The sequence below is a fragment of the Piliocolobus tephrosceles genome, chromosome 4 (assembly GCF_002776525.5).
Source record: "Piliocolobus tephrosceles isolate RC106 chromosome 4, ASM277652v3, whole genome shotgun sequence".
Lineage (NCBI taxonomy): Eukaryota > Metazoa > Chordata > Mammalia > Primates > Cercopithecidae > Piliocolobus > Piliocolobus tephrosceles.
The window spans coordinates 133976867-133989896 of NC_045437.1; the positions used below are offsets into that span (position 1 = coordinate 133976867).

Below are 13030 nucleotides of genomic sequence, written 5' to 3' on the forward strand. Positions count from 1 at the left end.
ATGAGAAAAACCCTCAACAAAAAAACAAAACTAGGCATCAAAGGTATGTTTTTGAGGTATGTTACCTCAAAAAAATAAGAGCCATCTATGACAAACACACAGTCAACGTCACACTGAATGGGCAAAAGCTGGAAGCATTCCCCTTAAGAACAGGAATGAGGCAAGGATGTCCACTTTTATCGCTTCTATACACAGTACTGAAGTCTTTGCCAGAGCAATCAGCCAAGAGAAATAAATAAAAAAAGTCAAATTATCTGTCTTGGTTAACAATATGATTGTGTGTGTGTGTGTGTCTGTGTGTGTGTGTGTGTGTGAGAGAGAGAGAGAGAGAGAGAGAGAGAGAGAGAGAGAGAGAGAGATAGGGTCCTGCTCTGCCACCAGGCTGGAGAGCAGTGGTGCAATCATAGCCAACTGCAAACTCAAATTCTTGGGCTCAAGCTATCCTCATGCCTTAGCATCCCAAGCAGCTGGGACTGTAGACATGCATCACTACCACATCTGGCTATTAATTTTTTTTTTTCTTTTGGTAGAGACAGGGTTTCACTATGTTGCCCAGGCTTGTCTCAGACTTCTGGGCTCAAGCAATCCTCCAGCCTTGGCCTCCCAAAACATTGGGATTACAGGTGTGAGCCACCACACCCAGTCCAACAATATGATTCTATAGCTAGAAAACCCTAAAGACTACCAAAAGGCTCCTAGGACTGAAATGACTTGATAAAGATAAATAAAATCATTTTACAAAAATCAGTAGCATTTCTATACACCAATAATATTCATGCTGAGAGCCAAACCAAGAAAGCAATCCCACACGAAAAATAAAGTAACTAGGAATGCATCTAACCAAGGAGGAAGAAGATCTCTACAAGGAGAACTATAAAACACCACTGACACAAATCACAGTTGACAAAACAAATGGGAAAACATTCCATGCTCATGGAATTAATGAAAGAATCAATATTGTTAAAATGGTCTTACTGCCCAATGCAATCTAAAAACTACCAATGTCATTTCTTCACAGAATTAGAAAAAAAAAAAATCCTAAAATTCATATGGAACCAAAAAAGGGCCCAAAGCAATCCTAAGCAAAAAGAACAACTCCAGAGCTGTCACATTACTCAGCTTCAAAGTGTACTTTAAGGCTACCATAACCAAAACAGCATGGTATTCATACAGAAATAGGCATGTAGACCAATGGAACAGAATAGAGAAACCAGAAATAGTCTCATACCTATAGCTATTTAATCTTTGACAAAGTCAACAAAAATAAGCATGTGGAAAGGATTCCCTATTCAATAAATGGTGCTGGGACAGCTGGCTAATCACATGCAGAAGAAGAAAGCTGGACTCCTACCTTTCCTCATATTTAAGAATTAACTAAAGATGGATTAAATATTTAAATAGAAGACCTCAAACTATAAGAATTCTATATGAAAATCTCAGAAATACTATTCTGGACATAGGCCTTGGGAAAGAGTTTATGACTAAGTCCTCAAAAGCAATTGCATCAAAACCAAAAATTGACAAGTGGGGCCTCATTAAACTAAAGAGGTTCTGCACAGGAAAAGAAATTATCAACAGGATAAACAGCGAGTCTACAAAATGAAAGAAAATATCAAACTATGCACCCAACAAAGGTCTAATATCTGACAAAGACATAATATCTATAAAGAACTTCATTCAACAAGCAAAAAACAATCCCATTAAAAAGTTAGCAAAAGAAATAAAAGGACACCTCTCTAAAGAAGGCATACTCATGGCCAAAAAACATGAAAAATGCTGCACACCACAAATCAAAACCACAATGAGATACTATCTCACATCAGTCAGAATGACTATCATTAAAAAGTCAAAAAACAACAGATGCTGGTGAGACTGTGGAGTAAAGGAACGCTTATACACTGCTCTGGGAATGTAAATTACTTCAGCCATTATTTGGAGATTTCTCAAAGAACTGACAACACAATTACCAATTGACCCAGCAATCCCATTACTGGATATATACCCAAAGGGAAATAAATTGTTCTATCAAAATGACATAGGCACTTGCATATTCATTGCAATATACAATAGTAAAGACACAAAAATCAACCTAGGTGTCTGTCAGTGATGGACTGGACAAAGAAAATGTGGTACGTATATACCATAGAACACTACAAAGCCATAAAAAAAATAACAAAATCATGTCCTCTGCAGCAACATGAATATAGCTGAAGGCCATTTTCTTAAACAAATTAACACAGGAACAGAAAACCAAATACTGCACATTCTCACTAATAAGTGGGAGCTAAGCACTGGATACATATGAATATGAAGATGGGAACAAAAGACACTGAGGGACTACTAGATGAGGAGAGAGAAAAGGCAAAAGGCTGAAAAACTACCTATTGGGTATTACTCTTACTACCTGGGTGACGGATCATTTGTACTCCAAACTTCAGCATCATGCAGTATACTCATATAACAAACCTACACGTGTATCCTGGAATCTAAAATGAAAATTGAAATTATTTTAAAAAATTTCATGCTTTCTAGCCTCTGTGGGACATACCTATAACTTTAGAAGAAGCACGGAAAATAAACCAACTACACGAAATCTTTATTTTGTTGCACTGGACTTAGGAGATTTACTTGTAAATTGTGGAGGTTTAACTTTTTAAAGGCAAGTTTCAAGGTTGTTTATAAGTTGTGTAACAAACATTACAATTATGTCTCCAGCATAACATGTGCAAATACTCTGCTCCGTGTTCTTTAGGCTATGCATCTCTAGAGTGGGCTAATGTTTGGAGAGTTGTCTTTTTGTTTCACTGGTTTGGGTTGGGTTTGTTTTTAACTACAGAAGATTTACTTTACTGCTTAAAGACAAGACAGCCTAACTCCTTTCCTCTTATATTTCCCAAATCTTCTAGATAATGAAAAGCTTTGTTCCATAGAAAATATATCTGTATTGTATTTACAGTCCTGCTTCTTTTAGACAGCACTTTTTCTTGGGGCTAATCATCACTAATTACTGACTAGTTCTATAAGAAACCTGCTTCTACAGAAGACTGTGTAAAGAAAGGGAACCAGGCCACTCATTAGCTGGTCTCGAAAGACCTCTTCCATCACAGACACGAGGGTTCATTGCATTCTCAGGCAATAACTCTTTCTCATAGAGTCCTAAAATGCAAGTTTTCTCAGATGCATTTGCTTAAAAGATTCTAGCTTCAGTACCTTATATGAAACATAGGAACTAGCTGACAGAGAATCAGGTAAGTTCAGGCATGTGGAAGCTCTGCTGAAGATAGTTATGCTAGTAAAAAGTAGAACCTTGTGGTGTGATGCATAATCTTAAAAATACAGCCCACTCTATGTGAGATTTTGTTATGAAAAGATACTCATTCTCCACCAACTATCCTCTTCCTTTGGCCCAATTTATTCCTTACAGCCATCCAGACTTATAGACTTTGCAAAAAATGTCATGGGTTTTATAATGAGGTGATACATTTTCCACTTACTGAGCATGTGCTTCTGTTAAGAGAAACACAAGCTCGAACATGGCTCTTGCTTTTTTAGCAAAGCCTAGATCTTCAGACTGCATCATGAAAGAGCAGATATGATTTGTGCAATGCAAGTACATGTGCCTATGGTTGATGTCTATTATGAAATAGTTATTCAGTGCCATATATGGTCATTTGGTGATTTATGATTGCTTTTAGGTAAAAGAACTACCAGAAATGAAAAAAAAAAAAAAGCCAGTATTCACTGAATTCATCACAATTATGATGAATAACTGAAGCAATAGAAAGAATAGTTCTATTTGTTTCAACATACCGTTTTAAATACCTTTTGTGGGGAGGGACAATCGGATGGTTGTTTGGTGGCTGGAATGGTTTTCAGGCCCTCTCTCTGTCTGTCTGTCTGTCTGATTATCCATCTATCTGTTCTTTTGTGTTTTCCTTAGTTGCTGGTGCTGAGTACACAGCATCTCAGAGTCATTCTCTGCTAAGGCAGCACACTTATAAATATTAGAAGATTAACATCAGCACCTGGAACATCTGCAGAAGGGGGTTCTTTCTAGTACCATACCACCCCAAGTAGTGGGGAGTTTGTTACACAGTAAGACATCTGTATTATATTTAGACTTCAGCTTCTTTTAGATATCATTTTTCTTTGGGATGATCAGAACCAATTACCAACTAGTTCTCTAACTGGATAGGTTTTGGGTACCACAAAATACAGCAGATAACAAACATTCCAAATGAATGAATCTAACTTTCACAAAGTGGGCAATCTTTTACCCCACCCAGATCCTCAATATTAAGTTCTCAGAGAAAATTTTCTTTTGGTTGTAGCTTACCTTCTGGTTCTCTCCAACCTCTTTCAATTTATGTATTCACGTTGTGACACTTACTATTTATTCAGAATGAATCATTGGCCAGTTGCGCAGAGCAAGGCAATAGCCATTAATCAATGCAAACCAAAGTCAGAAGTTTACCTTAGTTCCTTGAAGGGCTCTGCCCTGACATTAGGTGTTTCTATAGATTTAGGGAACACTGTGCCCTCCGCTCCTGTAAACAAAAGAGAAAAGCAAACAGAGATTGGAGATACTGGAGTCACCTGGAGGCACAATCAGCACACTGATTGGAGCGAAATGCAGCGAATCCATTATACAGCCCAATTCCCACATATTTTTCCAGCGGCTTTAGAGCTCCGTGATAGGAAAGCATTGAACCATGCATGCAAACAGCCCTTGAAAACACAAGGAACTTCTTTTGAAAACATTCTTGCTGAGATCAGAGTGAAGCCATGAGGCAAATTCCATCTCGGGCTTCAGAAAGGAAAAGATGCCTAGAAATGGTAAGGTCTGACTCTTGTCTCTCAGAAACTATTAATAGCCACCCAACTGGAAATGTTTTGAAAAACAGCAACCAAAGCTCTGTTATTGCAATGCATGGCACAAATCACATAACACATATGACATCTATGCAGTGGGTTAGTATTTGCCTAATGACTAGCAAAAGTTTTTCAGTAAATAAAGTTCTACATTATCATCTTAAAAAGTTAAGCAAAACAGAACACTATGAGAGATCATTTGAAGTTCAGAGCTTTTACACTTTGAGTATTAACATTGATCCCAAACCCAATCTGGACATTTAGCTCTTGACTGTGCTATAAGCTTTTATCTTTACAACTTGTCAACACCATTCGAACCTTTGCAGCCATAAAGATAGCGATTATCTGATTTGTCTGCTCCCAAAGTGTTTTCAAATCATTTAAACCTCAGTTTATCACAGACAATTGCACTAGATATTAGTTTTTCAATTAAACTTAGCTGAGGCAGTATCCTGTACTTTGAAGTAAAAGTGTTTCTTTTTTATACATTCGGTGTACTTTGATGCTGTAAGGAGGGGAGAATATCTTGCTTCCATGTGTGAATTTTTATAATCCTCTTACACTGCTTTCATGTTTAGAAATGCTCCATTACATTCAACAAAGAACATGCTTTTGAATGGTGTGGTGTTCTGTCAACTAGATCTTAAGCTCTGTGTGGGCAGAGACAAGGTCATATATGGGATATAACCAGGTTGATTTTAGGTTCTGAAGGCTTCTACTGGACTCATTTCCAAATGGTACTGATGCTTCTATGGGAGTATTAAATTATTGCTTTCTCAGTGCCAGGGTAAGCTGGTGCCCACTGAATGGCAAGCCAGCAAAATCTAGAGGGATAGGCTCTGACAGGTAGAGGTGGCAAGTGATTGACAGGCTTTGGATGTAGAAAGGAAGTGAAGAACAAGACGCTCATGTTCCCTCAGCTCCCATGGTCCAACCAAATACTCTGATTGTGTTCTTGCTGGATTTTGGCCAATGGGGGTCCATATGTTCCACATACTAGAGGACAGACTCATTGATAAGACTTCTTAGGGGAAGATTTCAAAGCCACTCATTAGTGGAGTGACCTTGGGCATGAAGTTCAACCTCTGTGATATTCAGTTTCCCTCTCTCAAAAGAAAGTGTGTTGATAGTACCTTTATCTCCTGGGAATCTTGGAAGGCTGAATGAGATCTCTGTCACAAAGCAATCAGCAGTAATATTATATAATGTTTATGATTCTTATTCGTCCTTCTTCTTATCCAGATCTTCTATGACTCTTTCCAAAATAACATTTTTAAAGCATTTACTATGAACTAGAAACTTTACTGGATATTCTACTTTCTCATATGATCACCAGAATAACCCTATGAAGTGGAGACTGTTAGTATCTTTGAGGTTCAGGGAAGTCAGGAAATTCCTATGGTCACACAACTAAGTGGAAGTGGGAGGGGTGATTGAGTGAGGAGTAGGATTTGAACTCTAATCTTTCAGTTCTAAAACTGATGCCTTTGATCACTCCTCTAGACTGTCCCCCTCAGCAGATTGTCACTCCTTTACATCCTCATCTTTTTATGAGATATGAGCAAATATCAATGTTTATACCATCAAGCAATGCTTGCTAAATCCTCAATCACCTTTCTTCTCAAAACAATTCACATCTATAATGAGATGAGATATTAATACTCTTCAAAAAGACCATTTCTTTCCAAGTGCTATCAGGTTTCTGATTTTCACACCGTTTTTCACTTTCACAGAAGCTCCAGAGTAGACAACCATCCTTCAGGATGAATTTCCCCATCCCATCCTCTCTCCATTTTCTCAGATAATGAATTATTCTCAATTTTATTATTTCAAAAAGGTTTCTATTAAAACCATACCTACTGATTCCCTCTTTTGACACAATATAATTTGCTGGCAATAAATGTTCATAAACAGTTTGAGTGAAAAATCCATAAAGTCATTTCAGCTTTATTTTAAGTTCCATTTAATGTCTCTCAAAAATGATTTCATCAATGTGTTTCCATTAGCTGGTTCTCTGCCCAATAACTTAATTCCATACAATCAATCAGGAACTTATAAAGCATGTGACAGGATCTATCTAAAGTGCTCTGAATCACCATAAAGATCAGCTCAATGGCTCTTTTCCCTGCTAGCACAAGTAGGGGGTAAACTTGTAAAAAAATAAAGTAAAAAAAAATCTCAAATGCACTCCACTGCCATAGTAACAAAAAGCCAGCTTCTCCTCTCCAGAAAGGATACTCAAGTACAGATCTCAGTTTTGTCATACTTTTCCCGCACAGTGTCCTGGATGTCAAGAGAACTGAAATCTAGTCCTATCTCTATGATCTTAGGCAAGTCAGATAAAAATCTCTGGTTTTGGATTTCCCCAATTCTTAAATGAGGGATAAGCATCAGAGTTAAACTGTTAACCCCCAAATCTAAAATTTTATGAGATTTACAATCTTATCTAAGCAGATAATTGCCTTTAGCAACCTCTTTTTTCTAATGAGAAGAAAAAATAATACTGTAGTATCAAAGGAAATTGCAAAACATTTTCTCAGCATTTCAGGAAAAAAAAAAAAGTAAGAGACTTTTATCCGATTTAGACTGCATTTAATAGGTAGAAATAATCACCAGAAAATAAACCTCATAATAGATAAAATGGCAGACAGCAAAAATGAAACTTAACTAAAACATCAAAACCTTAAAAATGCTGTAATTCTTTAAAACTCCAAAGATTGACCTGAGAAAATTAAATTTGATGAAAAATGACAAATTATCTAAAACTATATACATGTAAAAATTTGCTGTGGACTAAATACTGAAAGAAAAATTTATATCTGCAAAATGTCACACAGGAAAATTGGATTTGGGAGAAACACTGGACAGAAAAATTACCAGGACAGCAAATACCATCACTGAAATTTGATATAGAAAATTTATGATGAATCACTTCTTGTACATGAAGAACTGATCTCAAAAGTAAGAATTTCAAGAAATGTTCTTTTAAAAATCAGAAATTATTTAAGTATACTGTTTATAAAATTGATTAAGAATTTAAACTAGCTTAACAGAGTTTGCTTTGATAAATTTTTTCCTGATGAATATGATTAATACTGGTATAATTATGATTAGTGCTTTGGTATTAATGAATATGAGCTAAAAATCATCTTTGGGTTTAAACCTTGGTGCCAAAATGTTCAACAGGTTCAAAAGGCAGAGTTAAAATGTCTGATGAATAAGGTTTGAGGTAAAAACGTCAGTTTTCTACTTCACATTGCTTGGGTATATACAACCTGAATGGTAACTTTAATAACGACGACATTTTACTTGACAAGATAAGGATATAGTTTTATACCCATATTAGATTATAAAATGGAGAAAGGAAGTCAATCTAGAGAATGGTGATAAGAAAATGGAAGAAAAATAATTTTGTTTCTTGAAATACCCAAATACTGAGAAACCAAAAACCTGAATTTCGGTTCTAATTTTGCATATTCATTGCATGGCCTTTGGCAATTTTCCCTTTAGCATTATTTCTCCATTTGGGTGGATTACATAATCTTTAAGGTTCCTTCCACCCCTGTTATTTTATTATTTTCCAGATACAACTGATTGGATAAACTCTATGCACCAGGAGAGGAGCACAGTATGTTGGTGAACTCAAAGTTCAATTAACTTAAATCTATATCAAGCAGGAGGCTCTAGTGGAGAAGCAAAGAGGTAAGAAGCTCACAGTATAATATGGTGTCCTTCACTAGTGTACACTAATTGGTTTAAATAACTAGTAATTGGCTGGGTGGGGTAGCTCATGCCTGTAATCCCAGCATTTTGGAAGGCCGAGGTGGGCGGGTCACCTGAGGTCAGGAGTTCAAAACCAGCCTGAGCAACATGGAGAAATCCTGTCTCTACCAAAAATACAAAATTAGCCGGGCGTGGTGGTGCATGCCTGTAATCCCAGCTACTCGGGAGGCTGAGGCAGGAGAATTGCTTGAACTCAGGAGGTTGCAGTGAGCCAAGATCGTGCCTTTGCACTCCAGCCTGGGCAACAAGGGCGAAACTCCGTTTCAAAAAAAAACAAACAGAAAACAAAACAAAAAATGCCAAAAAACCTAGTAATTAATCTCAGAAATGAAAATATATAGTAGTGATAAAGAAAAGAAATGTGTCTTTGAAAGTATAAAACTTGAAGTCACAACCTGGTTTGGCAGATAAGTTTCCTAAAAGAGTGAAGTTTTGCTGATATTTTAAAAATAATTAGAACTGAACTAGTTAAGAGCTGAATGTAGCAGTAGAAAAGACTATGGAAAGGCTTCACAGTTGGGAAATTCCTACTAATAAAGAAGACTGGGCCAGGCGAAGTGGCTCATGCTTGTAATCGCATTACTTTGGGAGACTGAGGCAGGCGGATCATGAGGTCAGGGGTTTGAGACCACCCTGGCCAACATGGTGAAACCTTGTCGCTACTAAAAATACAAAAATTAGCCAGGTGTGGTGGCATTAGCCTGTAATCTCAACTACTTAGGAGGCTAAGGCAGGAGAACTGCTTGAACCTGGGAGTTGGAGGTTGCAGTGAGCTGAAATAACAAGACTCCGTCTGGGAAAAAAAAAAAAAAAAGAAAAAGACTGGTGTTGCTAGGCCATTCTTAGCAAGACATGAACATTATGTGGTGAGACTAGAGAGAAAGATTGGCCCAGGGAGTGCAGAGCCTCAGAGATCACAGTGAAGGTTTTTTTTTTTTTTTTTTTTTTTTGAGACGGAGTCTCGCTCTGTTTCCCCGGGCTGGAGTGCAGTGGCTGGATCTCAGCTCACTGCAAGCTCCGCCTCCCGGGTTTACCCCATTCTCCTGCCTCAGCCTCCCAAGTAGCTGGGACTACAGACGCCCGCCACCTCGCCCGGCTAGTTTTTTGTATTTTTAGTAGAGACGGGGTTTCACCGTGTTAGCCAGGATGGTCTCGATCTCCTGACCTTGTGATCCGCCCGTCTCGGCCTCCCAAAGTACTGGGATTACAGGCTTGAGCCACCGTGCCAGGCTTACAGTGAAGGTTTTAAGCAGGGGATCTGACTTGATCCACCTGGCATTTTTCAAAGATCACTGTGGCTGCATGTTATGAATTACTTGTTGTGTCCCCCCAAAATTCAGATGTTGAAACCCTAGCCTTCAATGTGATGGTATTAGAAGGTGGGGCCTTTGGGAAATAATTAGGTTTAGATGAGGTCATCAGGGTAGAGTGCCCATGATGGGATTAGTGTCCTCAGAAGAAAAAAAGACAAGTGCTCTTTCTCTGGCACGTGAGGATACAGTAAGATGATGGATGTGCGCAAGCCAACATGAAGGACCCCACCAAACCTGACAATGCTGGCACCCTGATCTCAGACTTCAGAACTGTAAAAAATAAATTTCTGGTTTTTTAGGACATCCAGTCTATAGTATCTGTTATAGCAGCCCAGACTGACTGAGACATTATGTCATGGAAAAGACACTTAAGGAAGGCAAGGGTAATAAGGAGAAGCCAGGGAAGAGATGGTGGTAGATGGGATCATATGATTGGTAGTGAGGACAGAGAAGAGTGGATGGCTGAGGAAATATTTAAGAGGAAAACCAATGGGATCTGGTGATGAGCTGGACAAGAAGCAAACTGAAGGATGAACACAGGGTCTATAGGAGGAGATGAAACAGACAGTCAAAGCCAAGTAATTAATGCTCAAAGCCAGCCATGCCCATTGAAACTTTACACTCCACAAATAATATTCAGCTATCTTGGTATTTGATATTTAAGTCACAATAGAAATTGCCTTTATTTAATAAAGGAAGCTGCTCTGAATCCAACTATATTTTTCTTATGAAGGAGCAAGAACCATGACAAAGAAAAATTAATCTCCCATGATATTTACCAGGAATATTTTTGAAAAATTATGAATAAACTAATAATTCTTGAGTAATGAACACTGTCTTCTGTGCAAGATAATTTTCTGGTTACTCCAAAGTTTTAGCTAAAGGTATCTTCATGTAGCTCCCATTGTTTAAAGATTTCCAACATATGTGAGATATAGTTTTTGTCTCTATAAGTCCAGGCTAGTAAACATGGTTGCAATCTGATATTTAAATACTCTTTAATATCTGAGACCCATTTTCCTACAAACCAGTCTTCTCTACAGCACATATGTTAGTTGTAGAAGAGTGAGTTATGGGATAACTAACCATAGGAAATGCCTTAGAAACAGAGGTTTTTGTACTTAATTCCTAACATGAATTTTTGGCCTTCCTAAAAGTGAAAAATTCTTTTTAAGGAAATGAGTTTGGCTATGTTTAACCAAAGATTTAAAATGAACTGAGTGATCAACAAGGATGCAGATTTTCCACAAGTGTCGAGATTAAGCACATGGTAGGTGGCTGTCAGCTTCTGAAAAGCTTCCCAGTCATGAATGATACACAGATGCTAGAAAGTAACTTTCAGTAGAAATAGTCACTTGAGGTAATTGAATCCCATTGTGTCTCCCCAGGCTGCTGGTGGCATTTAATAAACTTCTAATGCAAAACATCTGCAGTCATTACAAATAGTTTCTAGGATACATACCAAATATTTTCTTTTTAGGAATCAGGACAGATTCTTCTTATCCAAAAAGTACAGATAAAATTAATTCATTCAACAAATATTTATGTAGAGCCTACGTCAGACATGATTTTGTGGGGGAAAGGAGGCTCGGGCTTTCTTATTTAGGAATTGCAAATTAAGAAAAAAAATTTTAAAATGCACATAAAATCTACAGCCATTCTGAGTGTTGTAATATTTGTTGTCTATAAATAGTTAACAAGCACCTATTATGTGAATGGCACAGTGCTGAGGCAATGTTCAGTAAGAAGACAATCTTTGCTCTTAATAAGTTTTATTGTAGCAATCCAGGTGGATATTAGAAAAATATTTAAATCTATTTTTAAAAATAACGAATATTGTAAATCACACATTTTCAATGGGGGTGATGTTATCCTCAAGGGGACAAAAAATTGGTTCTTGGGGAGCAAAAGAAATCTTACTGTATTTATGTATAAAATACAGATGTACATCTATATCTAGAGATATATAGCAATATATAGTTAAAACATCTATATAAATACAAACTTTACATAGTACATAAATGGATATCTAGTATATCTGTGATAGTAAGATTTCATGGGAGGGGTGTGATTAAAAAAAAGAAAAAAGTCTGAAAAAAAATTCCTCAGAAGAGTACTATTGGAAAAAGAACTGAGAAACTGTTGCAAATGCTATGAAGTAGGACAAGAAGCTGATGGAACACTGAACAGGGGGCTTAGCCTAGCAGCAGAGGACCTGGGAAGGTTTTGCTGGGGAAGTGCTATTATTGAGAGTCACTGGCATGTAGATGAGTGTGGACACCAAGGGAAGGGTGTTACGATCCAAGGAATGGTTAGAGTAATGTAAAAGGAGAGCCAATGTCAGAATTTTAAGGGACTCCAACATTTTAATTTTGGGTATGGAAGGATGAACCATCAAAGGAAAATGGAAAAAAAAAAAAAAAAAAAAAGGCTAGGGAAGTAGAAAGAAGACCAGGAATGGGATAACACAGAAGCCAAGAGAAAGAAGTATGTATTTCAAGAAGCAGGGAACAGTTTATCTGTGTTAAACAGTGCTGGAAATTAAGGAAAAGAATAGAAAAGTCCATCGGATTTGGCAACATAGAAGACACTTACATCTCAAGAGACATTCTATCAAAAGCTGAAGGCAGACTGTTGTGGGCACAATAAGAGGCGAAAGATGAAGAAATGAATACAGCAAGAGTTACAACTTTTTGACAAGAGAAGTACCATGAGGTAGCTAGGTACTGGATATTGGCTGCCAGATACTGAAGACCTAGCGGGGGTTAGTAACCACATTTTTATATAGGCACCAGCCTGCTGTGTGGCACAGGCTGGATAGAGGTGCATGTGTTCAGTTGCCTGAACATAGGCATGCATAATGTGAATGTTTGGATGCATTTAGGTTGGGAATTTTTACACATGGGAATGCTGAAAACAGAGTGTGAAAGTTCAGGGTTCTCCATGAAAACTGTGAAAAGGAATATGATACTAGGCAAGTTAATTTGCTTCTTCTAGCTTCAGTTTCCTCCTTTGTGAAATGCAAGAGTAGTACTTCTCTCATAAAGCTATTGTGAGGATTA

At 37.5% G+C, this 13030-nt stretch overlaps 1 protein-coding gene across 3 annotated transcripts in view; it reads right to left on the minus strand.

The window, feature by feature from the left end:
- Positions 1-13030, minus strand: part of SGCD (sarcoglycan delta) — a 1049480-nt gene that overhangs the window by 108300 nt on the left and 928150 nt on the right. For all 3 annotated transcript variants that reach the window (XM_023218788.1, XM_023218786.2, XM_023218787.1), the window contains one exon: positions 4475-4547. In XM_023218788.1, coding sequence (XP_023074556.1) covers positions 4475-4547 — 73 coding nt within the window. The remainder of the gene's footprint in view (positions 1-4474; positions 4548-13030) is intronic.